At 47.7% G+C, this 22,441-nt stretch overlaps 1 protein-coding gene across 1 annotated transcript in view; it reads left to right on the forward strand.

Annotated features, from left to right (window-relative positions):
• cacnb2a (calcium channel, voltage-dependent, beta 2a) overlaps positions 1–22,441 on the forward strand; it is a 39,420-nt gene that overhangs the window by 11,223 nt on the left and 5,756 nt on the right. Inside the window, exons 2-10 of the mRNA XM_080020171.1 lie at positions 2,221–2,340; positions 10,091–10,213; positions 10,577–10,713; positions 11,324–11,400; positions 13,013–13,032; positions 14,605–14,685; positions 15,100–15,158; positions 16,260–16,369; positions 19,598–19,749. Of these exons, the coding sequence (XP_079876297.1) occupies positions 2,221–2,340; positions 10,091–10,213; positions 10,577–10,713; positions 11,324–11,400; positions 13,013–13,032; positions 14,605–14,685; positions 15,100–15,158; positions 16,260–16,369; positions 19,598–19,749 (879 nt within the window). The remainder of the gene's footprint in view (positions 1–2,220; positions 2,341–10,090; positions 10,214–10,576; positions 10,714–11,323; positions 11,401–13,012; positions 13,033–14,604; positions 14,686–15,099; positions 15,159–16,259; positions 16,370–19,597; positions 19,750–22,441) is intronic.

Here is a 22,441-nt window from a genome sequence, read left to right on the forward strand (position 1 = left end):
TGGTCCATACGGTGGTCCAAACATGGTCCAAGCGGTGGTCCAAATGTGGTCCAAACGGTGGTCAAAATTTGGTCCAAACGTGGTCCAAACATGGTCCAAACGTGGTCCAAACGGTGGTCCAAACGGTGGTCCAAACGTGGTGCAAACGGTGGTCCAAACGGTGGTCCAAATGTGGTCCAAACGTGGTCCAAACAGTGGTCCAAACGGTGGTCCAAACGTGGTCCAAACGGTGGTCCGTGGCCTAATACGGCTCAAACCGAGGGTCCTCGATCTGGTTGAGAATCACTGCATCAGTTTGTGTTGAAGCAGGTTTTTTTTTCTTGTCCTTGTATTTTCAGTCAAATGAGCAACAGCGTCTCAGTCAGAGCTGACGTCGTGTTTTAAGCTCCACATCTGGGTTTGAAAACATCAGCACCGCAATGTCCTCACATTCTGTTGTTTCATCTTGTGAACTGACATGAAAAGTGTCAGAGCGATGCTTTGTACGGATGATCTGCAGCCATTTTCCACTCGAATTCCACCGTCGTCACTAATAAATTTAAATAATTGTTACAGTCACAGTTAAAATAATAATAATATAATCATAATACTTTTTTTCAGCATTTACATATATTGAATACTTACTACATACTATATATATTATATACATACCCTATACTAGGCAGAAAAGAGCGAAGATCCCTCCGGAGAAGGGGGCGCCGTCATCAACACACCCTCTTGCCCGCTGTGAAGTGTGTGTGTGTGTGTATGTGTGTGTGTGTGTGTGTGTGTGTGTGTGTGTGTGTGTGTGTAGGGCGGCCACTCCGCTGCACGTCCCCGTGCCTCTCCGTTAACATATTGAACGAGACAAAAAAAAGCCGCGTGCAGTTTGAGTGACGTTATTTAAGATAATAGAAACAACGCAGTGTTTCTGGCGGCCATTTTCCAAGGACCAGCGCCGCTGATAGCGTATCTTCCCTCCTATTGGCTGTCGCCTGGCGCTTGGCCCTGCTCATTTGCATAAAGTTGAAACCTGCTCAACTTTCCTTGTCGCCGTGAAGTCGTCAGCTCGTCGGCGGACGTCACTCCTCTCCCCTTGCAGCCCCGCCCCCTTGCAGCCCCGCCCCCTTGCAGCCCGGGCCCCTTGCAGCCCCGGCTCCTTGCAGCCCCGCCCCCTTGCATCTCCGCCCCCTGCAGCTCCGCCCCCTTGCAGCTCCGCCCGCTTGGGGCCCCGCCCCCTTGCGGCCCCGTCCCCTCCAGCCGGACGAACTAAGCCGAGCTCCGTTTGAAATGCGTCGGCGGTGTGACCGTACCGTAAGGGTCCCGCTTTGGGGGTTTCACCATGTGCTCACCCTACAGAAGGGGGAAGCTGACGGGCGTCGTTTCCCCACGAAGGAAGGAGAAAGCAAACCCACCACGAGTTCAGCGTTCCGACCGGAGAGGGGAGCCGCTTCTTACTGTTGTTTGTCTTGAATGTCCACCGCACAACCCCGTCCCGACGGAGACGGACAGGGGCCAAAAAAACCCAAAACACCTTCCAAGAAAATCACTGGGGTTTGGCCCCGTGCTCAACAGGGAGGGCGGAGGGCCGGGCGCCCGCACCGCCAGGAGACGTGTGATTATCCAGACGCCAGGGCCACGGCATCCCCTGCTCAGCACCACCACACGTGATCACAGCGTTTCACTCTGGCCAACGTAACGACAGCACCGGCCCAGTTCCTTTTGTGGAACAGTTTCTCTTCTGGCGGCTCGGCACCGCGCCCTCGCTTCCTTGTTTTCCTCCATCAGGGGCGGGCGGTGCTAGTTGGGCAGATATTTTTGCGTCCAGGTTTGCGAAGGTCGACCGGCTAAACGTCGCTGACGGCACGGACCGCGTTGAAATGAGGACGTTTCGGTGTGAAACTTTTCATGCTCGCAGTCGCGAAAGACAAATCTGTGGAATCGTGTCCCGGCGCGAGAATCTTTTCGCCGGTTTGACCTTTTCCCTTTTGAAGGATCTCAACTGAAGGTTTGGTGAGAATAGGGATGAAGGTCGTAGCCCCCGTGGGAATTTGATTCACAACAATTTACCTGGATTTAAAAGTCGGCGTCGATGACGATGTCGAGGTGGAAAGATATCCCCCCATTCAAATGAACTGGATCGGATTTTGTTTTGCGTAGCACGAAAAGAAGCACAGGAAAAGCATGGCGCCGGGCGACGTCTCCCCAACCTGAGGTTTGTTTTTTTGTGGATTTCCACAGGGTTCGGCCGACTCCTACACCAGCCGTCCATCGGACTCGGATGTTTCCCTGGAGGAGGACAAGGAGGCCGCTCGCAGGGAGGCAGAGAGACAGGCACAGGCTCAGCTCGACAAGTCCAAGGTACCGTCTCACACCACATTCAAGGGCTTCTCCAATTTCTGGGGAAATTCACTTTTGGACCATCTCAGATTCAGACGAGAAGACCATGTCATAATTTTTACATTATGACATTATATTACATAATACATTATTATTATTATATATATTATTATTATATTATTAAATTATTATTATTATTATTATTATTATTATTATTATATTATATGTAATATAATATAATGTGATGTTAAATAATGAAATATGAAATATACTATAGTAGTTAACAGCATGGCCTCCTGTCACCAGGTAGAAAATAAACCGTTTTCATGTTTTCATTTTCCACGCGGCTTGGATGGAATGAAATGTGAAAGTAACATTCCCCAAAATCAGAACCAGTCAAGTAAAGTGGAAACGCCTCCAACTTGTTGTACTTGATCAAATTATAATGGCCGAAGTTGGTTTCCATCCCATATGACCTGAGAACCAAGGTCTCAAAAATCAAAGACGATACTACACATCCCCCAATGATGGTGTGTCACTTATCTTCCTCTCTCGCTTTCTTTCTATCTATCTATCTATCTATCTATCTATCTATCTATCTATCTATCTATCTATCTATCTATCTATCTATCTGTCTATCTATCTATCTATCTATCTATCTATCTATCTATCTGTCTGTCTATCTATCTATCTATCTAACTATCTATCTATCTATCTGTCTGTCTGTCTATCTATCTATCTATCTGTCTATCTATCTATCTATCTATCTATCTATCTATCTATCTATCTGTCTGTCTATCTATCTATCTATCTGTCTATCTATCTGTTTATCTATCTGTCTATCTGTCTATCTATCTATCTGTCTATCTATCTGTCTATTTCTATCTATCCATCTTTCTGTCTATCTATCTGTCTATCTGTCTATCTGTCTGTCTGTCTGTTTTGTATGTCTAGCTATCTATCTATTTATCTATCTATCTGTCTATCTGTCTGTCTATGCATCTATCTCTCCCTCCCTCACTCGGTCCATATCTTGATCTGTTTTGGTGTATTCATCGGTGCCGCTTTTGGAATAACAATGTTTTTTTAGAACCCGCTCTCTCTCTCTCTCTCTGTCTCTCTCTCTCTGTCTGTCTCTCTCTGTCTGTCTGTCTCTCTCTCTCACTCTGTCTGTCTATCTCTGTGTCTCTCTCTGTCTGTCTCTCTCACTCTGTTTCTCTCTGTCTGTCTGTCTCTCTCTGTCTTTCTCTCTCTTTGTCTGTCTGTCCCTCTCTCTCTCTCTCTCTGTCTCTCTGTCTGTCTGTCTCTCTCTCTCACTCTGTCTGTCTCTCTCACTCTCTCTCTCTCTGTCTCTCTCTCTCTGAACCTGTTCTGACGAGCCTCCGACCCTCCTCTCACTAATTAGACAGATAACTTGGCAGGAATGATCCCCCGCTGGACGTTCACATGATGGATGATCGGTAAAAAATAGCTTCGCCGGCCGCGGGGGAGCAGCTTGGGTGGGGGGGGATTCTTCATGGGTGGTCCTCAACGACGACCCCTCCCCCCCCCCCCCCACTGCACAGCTGATACCTAGCCAGTGCAGACGCTGCATTTAGCCAACACCACCGACCCCGTTGACTGCGGATGGGTGGCGCTTGGTTCAGGTGGTGTTGCCGTGTTGTTGCTCCCGTCAGACTCCAAAGGGGTGGACAAGGAAGCGCGTGCAGGCATGTGGGCGCAAACGCACAGCGCGCTGGTAGAAAAGCACGGAGCCGGTTGATCCGGTGGAGGACGAATGTCCCGCGGCACATTCTCTCATAGGAAAGTGAATGAAAAATAAAAGTGTTTTCAGAGATTTGTCTCTCGGTGCTTGCTGTAGCGCCCCCTGCCTTGACGCTCGGTACTGCGGCTTGCGGTACGCCAAGAATTTCCGGGCGAAACATTTCAAAACGCGACACCCGGCCAAAACCAACTTGTGCACTTGCGTGAGTTTCAGCTGGTTCCAGTCCAGTCCGGCCGCGCTGCCAGCGTGTTGTGTTATTTCTTCATGTATAATAAAGACTTCCTGACAAAATAAAGCTTTTAAAATGACAGGAAGGGCTTTAATTTCCTGAGCCTGGAAGTTCCACCTCTGCCGCCAGGACGACATTTTTCCGGTGCTAAAGTGTTGTCGGCAAAATGGAACCGGAGCGGGACCCGTGCTCCTGCGTCAGCCGCTGTTGTTTTTGGTCGGGGAAGGAGGCCGTGATCCGTCTCGTCGCTGGAAATAGTTGAGCTCAGAAGCGGCGGCCGTGATAAGCAGAGGTCGACTCCGCTCGGCCTGAGAACCTGCCGCGACAAACAGAGAGGAGCCTCCGTGACGGGGCTTTGGCATTCCTGGACGGCGGTCGGCCGACGCCCGGCCGGAGCGGCTTCCAACGCTCTGGGGTCCGTCTCAGGTGCTCTGCGCCACAAGGCGGTTGGAACGAGGGTTTTTCCAAAATAAACAAGGAGGAACCAGCTGTAGGCAAAGTGCTTCACTGTTTATTTTATATGTTTAATATCCTCCTAAGCCCCAAATGTCTAGATCCTGGAAACAAGCTTTCGTTGCCAGATTTGAACATATGCAGCTTTGCTAAAACGGCCGTGCAGCCGGGGCTTGGCGGTAACTTCACATCCCGTTTATTGTTTCAGTGGTCTGGCATTGAAGGCTACGGCAATATACGCTATCATAATATCCTCAGAACAGGGTTCAACAGTAACGATGGCCCAATTGCAAACAGATTTTGGCCGTCAGCAAACCCTCTTGTGCGGCCCGGTTGCCCTGCTGTCAACCCCTGCATAGGTTAAAAAAATAAAAATAAACGCTCCACGTACAGTTTACCACCTTAGGTGAGGAAACGTCCACCGAGGAAAACGACTTCTCTGGGAGCGTTGATTAACTCAAAGTCAAAAATGTTAAGAATGTTGAAAGATGGATCATAATCATATGGGATCATTATCACTCAACCATGAAATGCTTCCGAAAATTCGGCAACTGTTGTGTCACTCTTGGCAACCAATTGCTGAAGCATGGTTGCCAATATGGCAACCACTTCTAAAAGTTAGGGTCTGAATAATGACGATAAGATCTGAGCTAATATGTCTGAAAATTTCATTTGAATAACAAAGTGTTTTGGTTCCATGGTGTCAGACGTGACCAGAAACCTCCGTGTCTCCGTGTGTTGGGGTGGATGGATCCTTCCTCCATCTTCCATCTCTACATTCAGTTATGGCACCGGCCGCCACACCTTGGATCCATGAAGGTTCTCGGAAGCTTCGCAAACAAGCGGGCGCAGAGGTCGACGTCGGAGCCGCAGAGAATCCACCTGAGATCGATCCAGCTGCCAGTGTCCGGCTGAAACCGCGAGCGGCGTGTGAATCACGACGTGACACCGCCCGCGCCCTCTGCAGGGAGCGGCCCCCACATGACACGGCGAATCGCCGGTGGCGAGCACTCCGTCGGCTCCTGGGGTTGGTAGTTCCACGCCCCGCCCTCCTCCCATTCATCTGCTGCGTGTGATTCATTTGGATGACACCCACTTTTAGAAGTGGGTGCCAAGTTGGCAACCGTGCATCAGCCGTTGGTTGCCGACACTCTCAATCAAAATATTTGCAGAATTGTAATAATTTGGTGGTGATGAGTGACAATGATCCTGTATGATTCTAATCCATATTTCAATATTCACCATTCACACCATCTCAGGATAAATCAATGAGCCAGAATAACAAATTTTCCTTGGCGGAGGTTTGTAAACATACCATGCCGGGCAACCAGACTTCACAAGATGGTTGACAATGGCCCAAATCCGGTTGCCTGGGGCAACTTGCCAACTGTTACGGTAGGGCCTTAAAACTGCCATGAAAATGACAGTAAACGAATCCACAGTTTGAGGCTCAAGTATTTATTGTTGTTTTTTTCTGTCAGAATTGGTTCTATTTTCAAGGTTTTTAGGGAATACAACATATGCAGCACATTAGAACACGTAGCCATGGATTTTGTTCTTATTTCTCTCTCTCTCTCTCTCTCTCTCTCTCTCTCTCTCTCTCTCTCTCCCTCTCTCTCTCTCCTCATTCTCCACCCTCGTTACCCATTTGTTCCATCTTTTCTCCATCGCTGTCTCTCCGTTCCATTCAACTAACACTTTCGGCTCTGCCCTGCCCTTCACATCCCCCCGCCTCTCCACCTTTCCACCTTCCTCCATCACTGCTGTCGATACCAGTTACTGCAGCCCTGTTACGTAAGGACGGAGGGAGGAAAGAGGAGGGAGGAAGGAGGAAGGAGCTTTCAAAATGACATCATCATCGTCTGATCACTCATATGACCTCATCACAATAACTGTGTGTCCTACCGCGCCGACCGCCTCAAGATGCTCGTTTGACTTGAAGAGCAACCACCAAGTGCGGCCGCCCCCCAGCTCCAGCACTGACTCCTCAGAGCGCTGACTCCTCAAAGCGCTGACTCCTCAAAGCACTGACTCCTCAGAGCACTGACTCCTCAGAGCACTGACTCCTCAGAGCACTGACTCCTCAGAGCACTGACTCCTCAGAGCGCTGACTCCTCAGAGCGCTGACTCTTCAGAGCGCTGACTCTTCAGAGCGCTGACTCTTCAGATCACTGACTCCTCAGAGCGCTGACTCCTGAGAGAATTGACTCTTCAGAGCGCTCACACCTCAGAGCGTTGACTCCTCAGAGCGCTGACTCCTCAAAGCGCTGACTCCTCAAAGCGCTGACTCCTCAGAGCGCTGACTCCTCAGAGCGCTGACTCCTCAGAGCGCTGACTCCTCAGAGCGCTGACTCCTCAGAGCGCTGACTCCTCAGAGCGCTGACTCCTCAGAGCGCTGACTCCTGAGAGTGTTGACTCTTCAGAGCGCTCACACCTCAGAGCGTTGACTCCTTAGAGCACTGACTCCTCAAAGCACTGACTCCTCAAAGCACTGACTCCTCAAAGCGCTGACTCCTCAAAGCGCTGACTCCTCAGAGCGCTGACTCCTCAGAGCGCTGACTCCTCAGAGCGCTGACTCCTCAGAGCGCTGACTCCTCAGAGCGCTGACTCCTCAGAGCGCACACATCCTCACGCGCGGCCAGAAAACTAGATAAATGTTCGCTCTGAATATTGATTGTGCTGCTCTGGGGGAATAAACCCACAGAGCGAGAGCTGGTGTTGCTGCGGTTCATGGCAGTTTATCACCGTCGGTTTGCGTAGGTTTCATGTCGATGGTGTTCCATGACCCCATGTTATCTGACGTGGTATCTCAAACAAATGGGAATGTCTGACATTCTCGTTTATCAAGGCCATTGATGAATTCCTGTGCTGTGTTTCCACCTTCTGTTGTGGGGAAAAGCGGACAAAACTGTCACCTGAGGCTCTGAGTTTTGATCAATGGAGGTTTGCAGACTAGAGGCTGGAGGTCTGGATCCTGGAGATTGGAGGCTGAAGGTCTGGAGGCTGCAGGCTGGATTCTGGAGGCTAGAGGCTGGAGGTCTGCAGTCTGGAGGCTGGAGGTCTGGAGGGTAGAGCCTAGAGGCTGGAGGGTAGAGGCTGGAGGTCTGCAGACTGGAGGCTGGAGGCTGGAGGCTGGAGGTCTGAAGGTCTGAGGCTGGAAGCTGGAGGTCTGAAGGCTGGAGGCTGGAGGCTGGTTTTACCGTCAAGACGTTCTGATGCGTAAGATGGCGTTAAAAGGAGACGTTCCACTGACGTGACGTGTACGGAGCGGTCCGCCGGGTCGCTTCTGGAACGTGACCTCTCAGACACGCAGGCGTGCGCTGGTTCAGTTTATCCATGGTCAAGTTTCATACGTCCATTTTAAGATCCCATCCATCCCATTCAAGTCTCTCATAGTTGGTTGGACCTGTTTGGGCAGGAGGTATTTTTTACTAATTGTTTGTGCGCCCAGTAGAATGCAATGATGAAGTTATTTTAAACTGATGAAACGGGGGCGGTGGTTTCTAACAGTGTCTGATGAGTTCTCAAGCCGGAGGAGGGAAATTGACGGTTATCTGCTAATGTTACCAAGTCATTAAACTGCGTTGCCAGGTTGAAACTCTATCCAGCATCAGAATCAGAATCAGACTTGAAAATATGTGATATTTAAACAGCTTTCTATTTTAAGTACCGGCAGAATATTCGAATGTTTTATGTTTTTAAAAGTAGTTTTAGATGAGGGCCGGTCACGTGACCAATTCAATTCTCTTTTTTTCTGACTGAAGGAAGGATGGATGGATGGATCAAAGATCTCTCCCTGATCAGGTGTGGCCAGATATCATTTTGCTTTCATTCAAAGTATTTGCAGGAACATGTCAGGGCCGATTTGACCCCAAACCAGCCCTGCAAACGTCCCCATTGCTGCTCTCTTTAACTAAAGAGAACTTACTGGGAGATGACGCCCAGTATCAGTTGACCGCTGCTGCCTCTTTCCCAAATCTAATCTGGTAGCAACTGCGACATGAGATTATGTGGAGAAACATTTTATGTAATTGTTAAAGGAATTTATTTGGGATGGATACTCTGGGGACCACGAGTCCCGAGAGGGTTCAAGGTTCTGGGTTTACTGAGCGTGCATCTGTCCACCTTAATCCCTCTGTCTCCCCTTCCTTCCTCAAATTTTGACCCAATTGGGAGTCTTTGGCAAATCCCTTTTTTCAGGGAAAGTGTAATGCCTTCCTATAGCGGGGGAGATGTGCAATCAGCGGCATGAAGTGGTCGGCAGCGGGGCTTGAAGCACTTCATTAGCTTAATGTGTTTCCCAGATGGAGTCTCTGTTTGTCCTGAACGGGAAGGTCAGCGTCAGCGGAGTCATTGTAAAGATCCCAAAGCACATTCATCTCAACGCAGGGCGTGGCGGGCGTGGCGGGTCACCTTCTATTCCTCTCATGTCATCTGCATGAGTAGTGGCCCAGCGGCAGGTTAAAGGTCATGCTGGACGGGGGGGGGGGAGGTTTCATCCGTCAAGCGTTAAAATAACGCTTGACGGATAAAATCCAGTGTCAGTTTACGCTGCAGCCACAGCGGGAGGACGTCTGCGTGCAGCCCGACAACTCCCAGATGCATCAGGAAGCTGCCAAATTCATGTGTTTATTCACTTCCACCACAAATACCGAGCGGTAACTTCAGGATCTCACTGTCATGCCAGCGCTGTGCCGCTCGCCAAAACTGGGTTTAATGTTTTCATTTCATGGCGCGGCCCGGCAATAACGATTGCCCGGCTGCCCTGAGCAACCACATTTGGCCGTTTGTCACCATCTTGACTGGCAGTCTGGTCGACCCGTTGTCAACCACTTTTCATATATAGAAATTTAAAAAGAAAGTGTGGTGTACCTCTCTATGTTTAGGAAGTTCCACCAAGGAAAATGGCTTTTCCTGGTGTGTTGATTTACGCTGTCAGAACTGCTGAAACAAGTGAAAACATTGAAATATGGATATTATTATTATTGTTATTATTATATAGGATTGTTATCACCCTTATAAAGAGATTCCAATTCGGCAATGATTTTGTCAGTCTCGGCATGGTTGCCAACTTGGTAACCCCTTCTTATAATGTTCCTTGGATGTTCCCTCCCTCCCCGATTGGTCGAAGGTTTTTAGGAGCCGCTTGGCTCCGCCCACCACACTCTGTTCAGGAACTGTGATGTTTGACCCCCAGGGATGTTCTGTGCGGACATGATGTATTTAACCAGCGGCGCGCGCGCGTTTAACGCGGTTGAGCTCCGGACGACGTGATGGTTTGACGTTGTCGTCTCTTCCTCTCCCTCCGCCGTGTCCGTCCACAGACCAAGCCGGTTGCATTCGCCGTCCGCACAAATGTCAGCTACAGCGCGAGCCACGAGGATGACGTCCCGGTGCCGGGCATGGCCGTCTCCTTTGAGGCCAAAGACTTCCTTCACGTCAAAGAGGTGCGAGCTCCGTCGCTGCGGTGATGGATTCACCATGTGGATCCCACGAGAGAACACACACATCAGGAGTCTCAATCCAAACCATAATATAACCTATTATCCATCAATTAACCTGTCTAACTGCCAGGTAGGCCATGCTCCACGCCCAGATTCATTATAATTATAAACTGTTATTGTATATAGTATATACTATTATGATTATATCGGAACTATATCGGTTGGTGCAGTTTAGTATGAGCATGGACAGGTTGACGGAAGTTAAGTATTAACGCTGACCCTGTTAATCAACATGTAGTCAGTTGATACAGAGTCGAGTGTCATTCCTCCTTTGGAATATTCAGATGAAGCCTTCCCCCGAAACAGAAATTCAACAACGACTGGTGGATCGGGCGTCTGGTGAAGGAAGGCTGCGAGATTGGCTTCATCCCGAGTCCCGTGAAGATCGAGAACACCCGCGTGCTGCAGGAGCAGCGTGCCAAGCAGGGCAAGTTCCACTCCAGGTACGGCCCCGCCCCGCGGCTGTGGAAACGCGAGCACACACTGCCTTTTAATCAAATGGCTGCCTTGCTTCAGTAAAATCCCTTTTAACAGTGTATTTTGTAATAACTTAACTTATATATTTACAATATGTAATAAGTCAATTATTACATATTCATCATAACAAAGCCGCTTGTGTTTAACAAAATGTATTACTTACAACTTATTTATAACCTATTACTGTTTGGCCAAGACGTTTATCACAAAAGCTGGTGATATTACATAATACAGAAAATAAGACATTTAACACATCTTTTCTTACGGAACAAACCGTTACTTGCATTTGTGGATCATTGAGGCTGTAGAGCTGAACTTCTGAACTATTAAAACATTTTTCTTATTTAAATGCCACTTAATCCTCCAACACTCACTGGTATGGATTTAGTTTGGTCCCCACCACTAAAGAACCAAACCGTACTACGCACCAAGTTCCATACACTTTTTAACTCTTCGTTTATATTTATGACTTATTCTTATCGACTGTTCATCCGTCTTACATTATTGAGATCGGGTTGAGGCGCTGGCTGCTCAGGTGACCAACGCTCTTCCTCTTCCTCTTCCTCTCCTCCGCAGTAAATCTGGTGCCAACTCGTCATCCAGTTTGGGTGAAGTGGTTCCCAACTCACGCAAATCGACGCCACCTTCTTCCGGTGAGTCGCCGAAAACACGTCTTCACTTTAACAAATATTCCATCTCAGAAAACAACATTTTACTTCCATCGTCTGAATGAGTTGGTGTTACGCTTGTGACTGAGGAACATGGAGGTAAAGATGAAGATTTTATATTCTGTTTGTTTTAAACCTATAATACATGTGAAGGATCAAAATTATCAGGATGATGCTTTTGTTGCTTAATATTTTAATCCTCTAAAATTCCAGGAATTCTAAGTTGCATAACTATTCTAGAGGGGTCAAGTCGGCTGAGCTATCCAGCAGAATCACATTGCCTATGCTATCGAGAGTGGTCAAACTGCCTATTCATTCTATCTCTAGGTCAAGTTGCCTATGTGTTCTAAGGGGTCAAGTTGCCTATGCATTCGACAGGGGTCAAGTTGCCTATGTGTTCTAAAGGGGTCAAGTTGCCTATGCATTCTACAGGGGTCAAGTTGCCTATGTGTTCTAAAGGGGTCAAGTTGCCTCTGCATTGTACAGGGGTCAAGTTGCCTATGTGTTCTAAATGGGGTAAAGTTGCCTATGCATTCTACAGGGGTCAAGGCACCTATGCATTATAGAGGGGTACATCGCCTATGTGTTCTGAAGTGGTCAAGTTGCCTATGCATTCTACAGGGGTCAGGTTGCCTCAGCATTCTAGAGGGGTAAAGTGTCCTATGCATTCTACAACAGTCAAGTTGCCTCTGCATTCTCGAGGGGTAAATTTGCCAATACATTCTATTGGGTCAAGTTACATATGCATTCTATAGGGGGTCAAGTTGCCTATACATTCGAGATTGGTCACATTGCCTATACATTCTAGAGGGGTCACATTGCCTATGCGTTCTATAGTGCTCAAGTTGACTATGTATTCTAGAGGGGTCAAGTCACCTATGCATTCTAGAGGCCTTAAGTTGCTGATGTATTTTAGAGGGGTCACATTGCCGATGCATTCTAGAGTGGTCAAGCTGCCTCCGCATTCTACAGTTGTCAAGTTGCCTATACATTTTATAGTGGTCACATTGCCTACGCATTCTACAGGGGTAACATTGCCAATACATTCTAGGGGGGTCAAGTTACATATGCATTCTATAGGGGGTCAAGTTCACCTCGCCTATGCATTAAATGTGGGTTGAGCTGCATTAAAAGTGACATTGTGTTCTTCAATGTAGTTTTGTTGTGATATTGCTGACGCTCTGGGACACTTTATGTGAGCGCTGTGTTGTTTTAGAGGTGAGACCTTCCCCCGTCTCCCGCCCTCACACCCGTCTGACGCTGGCCCTGTGTGTCTCTATGCGTAGCCATTGACTTAGACACCGTGGGCTTAGACCTGGAGGACGCCGACTCTCCATCCACCCCGCACTCCCTCAAAGCCAGTCCAAACACTGTCATGTCGCCCCTAGCCAGGGAGAAGCGAATTCCCTTCTTTAAGAAGGTAAACGGTAAACGGAGGGTTCTGTGTCGACGCTCCCCCTCCGCCCTGTGTTCTCTGTCCCACTCCGCCCGAAAGCCACCATCCTGGACACTAGCATGGCTGACTCTGCTTAACCTCCTCTCTCTCTCTCTCTCTCTCTCTCTCTCTCTCTCTCTCACATTTTCCTTCTCGCTGCAGCGAAGCAGAAGCAAAAGTCGGTAAGTCAGCACACTGAACCGTCTGCTTTCTGACTGATATTCACTGCTCCTGAAACGGCTGTTTTTCTTTCCTCCACGTGTGTGTGTGTGTGTATGTTTGGGGGCAGTGACTCCGCTGCACGTCCCCGTGCCTCTCCGTTAACTTATTGAACGAAACGAAAAAAGCAGCGCGCATAGGAGCGACGCTATCTCAGTCACCCAATGTCACAGGTGGCATTAGATGTGAATTATTTTTATTATTATTATCATTATTATTGTTATTATTATTATTTGGCTGCATTTTATTCGATATTATAAGTGCTGAACATACTGTTGGCTTCAAAACAACATCAGACAGAAAGTCTCAAAAACTACAATCAACACTTGATTAGTTTGAAAGCAGCAGAGACTCCAGTTCCAACTTGCTTTGTTTTCATCAGTTTTGGAGACACTAACACTCCCTCTAGTAGCCCAAATCACACATTCTAAGTTATTTTACTTATTTTACGAAGGTGAAATAAATATTTTCCCGTCACTACATCAGTTGTTCAAACTAGTTACTTGTTAATCGTTACTAGCTACTTTGCATATCGTACATGTACTTTATTAGCGGCGCATCTCGGCAGCGCCGTGTCGTCTGTCGGCACCGGCGCTCGTCCGGGAGCGGCGTCTGCCTCGTTCTGTGATGTAACCCGGCGTCAGGGCGGTGGCGGCAGCAGATGTTCCCGGTATAAGAAACATGAAAGAAAGTAAAGTAGTTGTGTGTGTGTGCGTGTGGGGGGGGGGGGGGGGGGGGTGCAGAGCAGGGGTTGACTGTGGTGCTGTAGGTGGGGTGTAGGTGGTGTCGTTTGACGAAAAACGTGCGGCAGTGATCCCCCTCCTGAACTAACACCGTCCTGCGACATCGTCTCTAATTCCCTGACGACCGTGCGGAGCTTTTGTAGAACATTGAAATGTTTGTTTTCTACGTTGGTGTCGGTTCACATGCGCTGACCAGACGCTTCTGCGCTCGCTGTGCGGAGGACGGACAGAAACAGATTCAAATGTCCCATGAGAGTAGATTTAAAAAGCTCCCTGTAGTACAATGTAGACCTCGGGGGCCCGGCCCCCCCTCCAACGGGCCCCAGCCGACGCGCGGCCCCCTCACGAGCGGCACTGTAAACAAGCCGCTCTGCCAGAGGAGCAACCTGGTTGTCGCATGAAAAGCGTCCCAAAATGTTGTTCAATCCGTTTTATTTTGTTCCTATTCTTCGCCGGGACACTTTGGACCTGCTTCATTTTGAGTCAGTTTTCGAAACTCAGTTCGTACAAACAATGGAAGTGGAGGGAAAAGGGTAAACCTCTGCCCTGCACACGGCGAGCGCGAAGGAGACGAGGAACCGTCACAAGCTCTTCGAAAACTTCCATCATCCCGCACGGACCAGACGGGGCGTGGCCCGTCACGGCTCGGCAAACACCAGACACCGCGGTGCCCGCGAGGCACGGTGCTCACCGGGTCGTTCGGGATGCTCCCGGCCGGCCACGCCCCGTGTGATGGAGCAGGCGGTTGCTGCTCCGCGACGCTCCGTGACGCTCTGTTGTGTTTCTCCCAAGACGGAGCACATCCCTCCCTACGATGTGGTGCCTTCCATGCGACCCGTGGTTCTGGTGGGACCGTCACTGAAGGGCTACGAGGTCAGCGAGCACACGCCCGCTCTGGGGCATTTTTTAGTTTATTTCACGTGGTTGAAATCAGTTCCAGTGTATGTATTGAAATATTTATTTAGAAAACATAGGTAATAATATATTTGCTAATATAGTGCAAAATTAAAAATATCTACAAATAGGGAATATATTATTTTGGAATATTATTTAGATAAATCGCCATTATTGAAAAATATTTGTTTTTTTTACGAATATTATGGATGGATGTATTTTTGTTATATTCCCATCGAAAAATGAACATATTCCAGAAAATCATTGTTACCATTTGGTGAAAATAGTATAATCGTATATTTATTATGTATATTATGTGAGTTTTTCTTTTCATACGTTATTGTGATTAAAAAACACTTTGTTCCTGAAAGTAGATTTTGTCTCTGGTCGCAGGTGACAGACATGATGCAAAAAGCTCTTTTCGACTTCTTAAAGCATCGGTTTGAGGGAAGGTAAGTTCAGAGGGAGATATGAAGTTCTCCCCCTTTCTCTCTCTCTCTCTCCTCTCTTTCTTTCTCTCTCGTCCCCTCTCTCCAGCCCCACTCCCCCTCTCTCCCCTACTCCCTCCCTCTCTCTCTCTCTCTCTCGCTCCTCCCCCTCTCTCCCCCTCTCTCTGTAAGCTGCTCTTCCGTCTCTTGCTTTGCTGTTTGGCAGTTTGCTGCAGTTTGAAGCAGCGCTCCATGTCCTTAATAGGTCATTGAGGACTCTCCTCAGTCTCCTCTTCCTCGGAGACTCCTCTTCCTCATACTCTCTCCTCCTCCTCCTCTGAGACTCTCCTCCTCTTCGGGGACTCTCCTCCTCCTCCTCCTCTGAGACGCTTCTCCTCCCCTGCTGAGACTCTCCTCCTCTTCCTCTGAGATTCTCCTCCTCTTCCTCAGAGAGTCCTCTTCCTCGGGTACTCTCCTCCTCTTCCTCGGAGACTCTCCTTCTCTTCGGGGACTCTCCTCTCCTCTGAGACTCTCCTCCTCTTCCTCTGAGACTCTCCTCCTCGGAAACTCTCCTCCTCTTCCTCAGAGACTCTCCTCCTCTTCTTTGGACTCTCCTCCTCCTCCTCCTCCTCCTCCTCTGAGACTCTCCTCCTCTTCCTCCGAGACTGTCCTCCTCTTCCTCCCGTCAACTAAGATAACCTCGGATCAGCGTTTAGCTCAATCCCGATCTGACCGCATGGAATCTGTTACAGTGATTGAGGCAGGTCATTTTGGCACCTCCTCCTCCTCTCGTGCTGCTCATCATTTTATTGCTTTAATTAACAGGAAGTGTAGCTTTCTAATTCAAAACACACACACACACACATCCTTAAAATATAAAATGACGTTGGCTCTGTCCTTTATCTGCTGCCAGCATGGCATGGGAAAAGGCCAAAACCTCAAATATGTTCCTCCTACTCTGACACTCCCCTGCTCTATTAAACACTCCAGTGAAGCCAAATGTTTTGATAAGGAGAAAATCGTTTAAAAAAAAAAAGCCCACGAGGGCCAGTCCTTCATTTTGAGATAAAAATGACATTGCTCCCTCCTCAGGCTTTGTGTGTTTCTGCTCTGCTGCTCCTTCAGGATATCCATCACGCGGGTGACGGCGGACATCTCCCTGGCCAAGCGCTCCGTCCTCAACAACCCCAGCAAGCACGCCATCATCGAGCGCTCCAACACCCGCTCCAACCTGGGTACGTGAGCGGCAGCGCTCTAGCCCCCGGGCCTCCAGGGGAAACAGGTTCATGTGAGAACCAACACAAGAGAAAGAAAGAAAGCTTGACGCAGCACTATGTCACTTCTGGTATTTGGGATTTGGCGCCGCTACGGTTTCGGAGTGTGAGATCGCACTTTTACACCATTGTCGTAAAACTCGGTCTGAAAATGATAAATAATAATGAAGGCACAAACTTGAACCTTATCGGTCACGTTTCAATAGCAGTCTATGTTACTAATAGAAAAAATACACCGATCAGCCACAACATCAAAACCACTGACTGGCACCTGTCAAGGGGTGGGATATATTATTATTATATATATACTGTTATATATTATAATTATTATTATTATTATTATTATTATATATATACTGTTATATATTATTATTATTATTATTATATATATACTGTTATATATTATTATTATTATTATTATTATTGTTATATACTGATATATAATGTTATTATTATTATCATATATAGTGTTATATATTATTATTATATGAGGCAGCAAGTGACGAGTCAGTTGTTGAAGTTGATGTGTTGAAGCAGCGTAAGGATCTGAGCCACTTTGACAAGGAGCACATTGTGATGCTGGACGACTGGGTCAGAGCATCTCCAAAACCACAGCTCTTGTGGGCTGTTCCCGCTATGCAGTGGTTACTAGCTACCAAAAGTGTCCAAGGAAGGATGACCGTGAACCGCTGACAGGGTCATGGGGCCCAAGGCTCATTGATGCACATGGGGAGCCAAGTCTATCTCGTCTGGTTGGATCCCACAGAAGATCTACTGTAGCACAAAGTGTTGAAAAGTGAATGTTGCTATGATAGAAAGGTGTAGAACACACAGTGCATGGCAGCTTGCTGCGTATGGGAGCTCACAGTGTCCATGCTGACCCCTGTCCACCCCTGAAAGCACCTACAATGGACACGTGAGCGTCACAACTGGATGGTGGAGCAATGGATGAAGGCGGAGGTCTGATGAATCACCTTTTCTTCCACATCATGTGGACGAGCGGGGTTAGGGTCCGATGCGATGGAGCTTCTGTGGGATGTGCTGGAACAACAAGCCCGATCCATGGGGGCCCGAGCTCCTACTTCCAGGACTTAAAGGATCTGCTGCTAACGTCTTGGTGCCAGATACCACAGGACACCTTCAGAGTCTGGTGGAGTCCATGCCTCCACGTCACAGCTGGTTTGGTGGCACCAGGGGGAGCTACACAGTATTAGTGTTATTAGTGGTGGTTTTAATGTTGTGGCTGATGGGTGTAACGTTACAGCGCACTTGCACAGACCTCGCCGCTTCCCGGAGCTGTGGAAGCAGCGGGGAGGGAAGGGGCCCCCTGCCACCGGTGGAGGTACCCGATGTGCTCAGCCTTGCACGTCCAGAGCACGTAAATCTGCTCTGTTTTATATAAGCATTATTAACAGACATTTTGACCATTGGGTTTCAGGGTTTTTTTTTTGTAAATTTTACAGGTCAAACAAAAACACTAATAACCGGAGCCAAACCTCAAGGAAGTGACACAGTGTCGTAAAGTCTGACACACTTTTCCCGCGGGTTGGAACCCAAACACCGAAGTCGCATAGCGCAAGAACAGGCGTTGGGGGGGGGGGGTGAAAGAGTTGCCATTCTTCATATCACAAGTCAGGGTTCAAGCAGAATGATGCTGAAGCTGTTTATTTGAAGGTCAAGTTGCATGGCGCTGCTTTCAAGACAGTTTTCAGGCAGAGTAGAGTCCAAAACGCTTCCCGGCCCGGACGGCGAGAGGGCGGGATTCAAAGCGCGCGTGAACGTTTGGAGGACTGCTCTGATTTATGGGGTGGCTGTGAACCACATTCCTGAGTGATGACGTCATCGCCAGACCAAAAGGAAGCGGAGCCCAAGCGCTAATCTGTGAACGGCATCGGGGACGCTCCCAAAAACAAGTACTCAGACCTTTTACCTCGGTAAGGTGAAGGTGAAACACACTGACCTGTCTACTTTAATGTACTATATAAGTATTTGCTCTTAAATGTAGTTTAAGTATTGAAGGTAAAAGTACTTGACATATCCAGTGTCCTGATATAACAGATTACACTGTACTTCATATAGTACTGCTTAAACTTTTCATCTGCAGATGATGCTCATGCAGATCTGGTTAGAATTTACAATAAAATATTATTAACTTACGAGTCCAGTCTCGGATTTTGATAAAACACAAATATAAATCCTGATTAAAACAAACAAAAAAAACAAACCCTGTAACTGGTATCTTCCACCTCTGCCAAGCACCATGAACTCACGTGTTTCTTGGACGTTTTGGAGCGGAGGAGACGTTACATTCTTCATTTTTCCTCATTACCCGGAGCCATCGCTCAGAACACACAGAGGCACGAAGCCTGGCTTTAAAACTGCAACTCAAACAAACTCTGCTCCTCAATGATGCATTAGAGACCAGTTTAGAACCGAGCACAGTCCTTTCTCTTTCGGGGTTTTTTGGTTTTTTTTATATGTTATTTTTTTTATTTTGAGCCGCTGTGACCTTGTGTCTGGAGTTTGGAGTCGAGAGGAAGAACACGGGGCTGTGGTGGAAGCGCTGTGTTATTAATAGTAGTAGAACCTGTAGTGTGACGGGGAATGCACAGCCAGTCATCATTGTAAAACAACTCCCGGTAGCGCCAACCGTCACCAGTTATTTTGGGATAATGACCGGCTGGCTGTAGCGTCACACAGCTACTTACCAAATACACGTGATTTGAAATGATTTTATAACTCGTGTTTCGTTGAAGAGCTTCCCACACACGTACGACTAATCCGTTCACTGTCGACCACCGAGACGCTGAACGGGACGTTGGGAATGTCCACGTCAACGTCCACGCTCATGTCTTCAAGTCCTCCTTGTAGTTTTTCTGTAGTGTCATAAGAGGGCGCCACGGGATGGTATTCCCTGGAGCGCTGTTTCTCGGGGACACTCGCACCCCGAGGGGTACTGCAGGGGTACCGCAGGGGGTACTCTGAAAATAATAAATGTGTTCAAAGATATTGGTTATATGTAATGTTTAGAAAAAAAACACATACGATGCACATACAGTACATCATTTATGTTCATTTCCTTTTTTTCCTCGCGCGGTCGCAACATTCAGTGGCTGCTGAAGCTCTTTTAGGACCGAGCCGAGTGTAACTTTGTACTGAGCCTTTCCTGTCTCGCCCTCCCTTGTCCAGCCGAGGTCCAGAGTGAGATCGAGCGGATCTTCGAGCTGGCCCGGACGCTGCAGCTGGTGGTCCTGGACGCCGACACCATCAACCACCCGTCCCAGCTGGGCAAGACCTCCCTGGCCCCCATCATCGTCTACGTCAAGATCTCCTCCCCCAAGGTGAACACGGCGAAGTGGCTTACGGGTTAAAGGCGGGTTAAAGGATAATTCAACACATTTTCAGCCAGGACTTCGTTTCACTTCCTTCTGACCATTTGTGATCGTTGGTCTTCGAAGGCTTCAGGAAAACATGTTGAGATAAGTACTTTCCAAAAGTAAGACCTCCCAAAAATAAAGATTTTTAAGACCTGAAAAATCTCTAATTTTTAGAAATGAATAGAGATTTTTCAGACCAAGCTGGATGGTCCAGCCCTGGGAACCAGACCAATCTGCAGGTTATGTTCCATTTTATCTGCAGAATACCTCTGGCCACCCTCCCACTAAAACAGGTTCCCAGGGTCGGGCCAATCACAACCGTTTATCAAATATGGGGCGGGTCTGATACGATTACGATGCAGAGGAGAGCTGTTGAAGCACCTTACCAAGATGGCTGCCACTGATGTGGAACAGTCTGTTGAATCTGCTATTGTGACAGTATTAAACTAACTTGAGATCTATCTTGTAGGTCCGTCCAGTGCTATGATTGGTTGTAGGTCCGTCCAGTGCTCTGATTGGTTGTCAGTCTATCCAATTGCGTCCACAGACATTTTTTTCTGCACCTGTTGGTCACGCCCCTTGGAAATGGAAAATGAACGGAGAGATTCCAGACTAATACGCGTTTGGAAATTGGTCTGGTGATGCCAGGCCAGGGGGATCCTCTGTAATAATTTCAAACTTTCGTTCCTTTTATGGATGAAAATATCAACATAGAGACCAATTTTCAAACCCTCATTAAATACAGAATCCCAAATGATTATGTCTATTGAAATGAAACAATCCATCCGTCTTCATAATCCTTTCACACGAACGTGACGGGGACGTGGTCACATCGAGGAAAACAAAGAAGCCGTCTTGAATAGACGAAACAATGACTCGGGCAAGGAATGTGGTTTTCCCTCCGTTGCTCAATTGGCTCTTGTCGTTGAGCAGCAGCTTCTGATCACAAAATGGAAAATATATCTTGACATCGTGTCCTGAAACAGAAGAAATACAGGGTCGATTCTCCCCAGTGATACCGGGGAGAATCTCACGGACAGCGCCATGAAACCGGGCGTGGAGAATCACGCCTGAAGTGTGCAGGGAAAGCACGGCCGTGTCGTGAAATATTGACATTCTGTGTGCAGAGCGGGCCCGGCAGGTTTGAATATTAATGTTTTGTGGGACTTGACTGTTGCGCGGCCTGTTTTATTGCGCTGGGTTCCGAGAACCTGCCGCTGAAGCATCTGACGTGATTTGGGTTTGGTGACGGTTGCTGCGGTAGGAAAATAAATGAAAAACGAGGTCTGAGGTCTTCAGTAGTGGCTGTTAACCACACAGCAGCTCGGACCTTTAGGCTTTTGGGGGAGGTGGTATGAGCCATCGGACCCTGGAACCCAACGTGATGTATTCGGGTCACATATTAAAAACATGCGGAGGCAGCCGAGCAGGGGTTTGGTGGGATGCAGCTTTCACTGACGTCTCCTCCCGCTCACGCTCGGCTTGGTGTTGGTGTTGGTTTGGAGAGACATCAAAACACGCTGCAGATTCAGGAGCAACACAGGAAGCTGCCAGTTGGAAATAAATGCGAGGGACTTCATTAACCCTGTTTTGCGATTGTCCTCCGATGTTTCTATGTTGATGTTTTTCCATGTACATGTTTTTTTCTATGTTGATGTTTTTCCATGTACATGTTGTTGTTTGTTTCTATGTTGATGTTTTTCCATGTACATGTTGTTTGTGTTTGTTGATGTTTTTCCATGTACATGTTTGTTTCTATGTTTATGTTTTTCCATGTACATGTTGTTTGGTTCTGTGTTTATGTTTTTCCATGTACGTTATTTATTTCTATGTTTGTTTTTGTGCGTACATGTTGTTGTTTGGTTCTATGTTTATTTGTCTCACCCATGGTGATTCTCCCCTCTTGTTAGTAGTAATGATGATTAGTTGTTGTGGCAGCTCCGCCTGCCACACGCCACCCGAGTGGTGTTTTCAGGGCCCTCCGGCACAGAGACGTAGACGATGGGGTTGAGAGGACACCAGTTAATTGTAGAGAGTTTGCGAGGTGGAACAAGCCTGGAGCAGATGGACAGCATGTCATGACAAGGAATCCTGAGTGTGTGTGGGGATGTGGGTTTTACCTTTTGCTCGTTAGGCCAATCAACAAGATACATGTGTACAGCCACTCTGATCCTGGGTCCCCAATTGCTGAGACCCAGGACAGGTGTGGCTGCTCAAACCACACCATCCCCACACCACAGTTGTTTATAGACAAAAACATGGTGAGATGGTTCTCCAAAGTGGGGGACTGGTGGTGGTTGTGTGTAACAACAAGCAGTGCTCTGCTCGTCCCACAGCTCGTCCACAGGACAGAGTTATTGCAGCAGTTGTTGATGATTAAAGAATGAATAGAGAGTTGCGTTGCAGGTGGAGAAGTTGAACTCCACTTGCAGACTAACTCTGTCCTAGAAGCAATGGAAAAAATACTCTGTGTTGTATGTCCAGCATGCTGACAACACAGGTAAAAATAACTAAATAATAAATAAATAAATAAATAAAATGGGAAATAAGTGCGAGTGTGAGGAAATCAATGTAAAGATATAAAAAATGAAAATAAAATGGAATGAAAAAACAGGCAAACTTAACAAGGAATGCGAATCAATTCACCTCCGTAGAT

Source organism: Zeus faber (genome assembly GCF_960531495.2).
Source record: "Zeus faber genome assembly, chromosome: 19".
Lineage (NCBI taxonomy): Eukaryota > Metazoa > Chordata > Actinopteri > Zeiformes > Zeidae > Zeus > Zeus faber.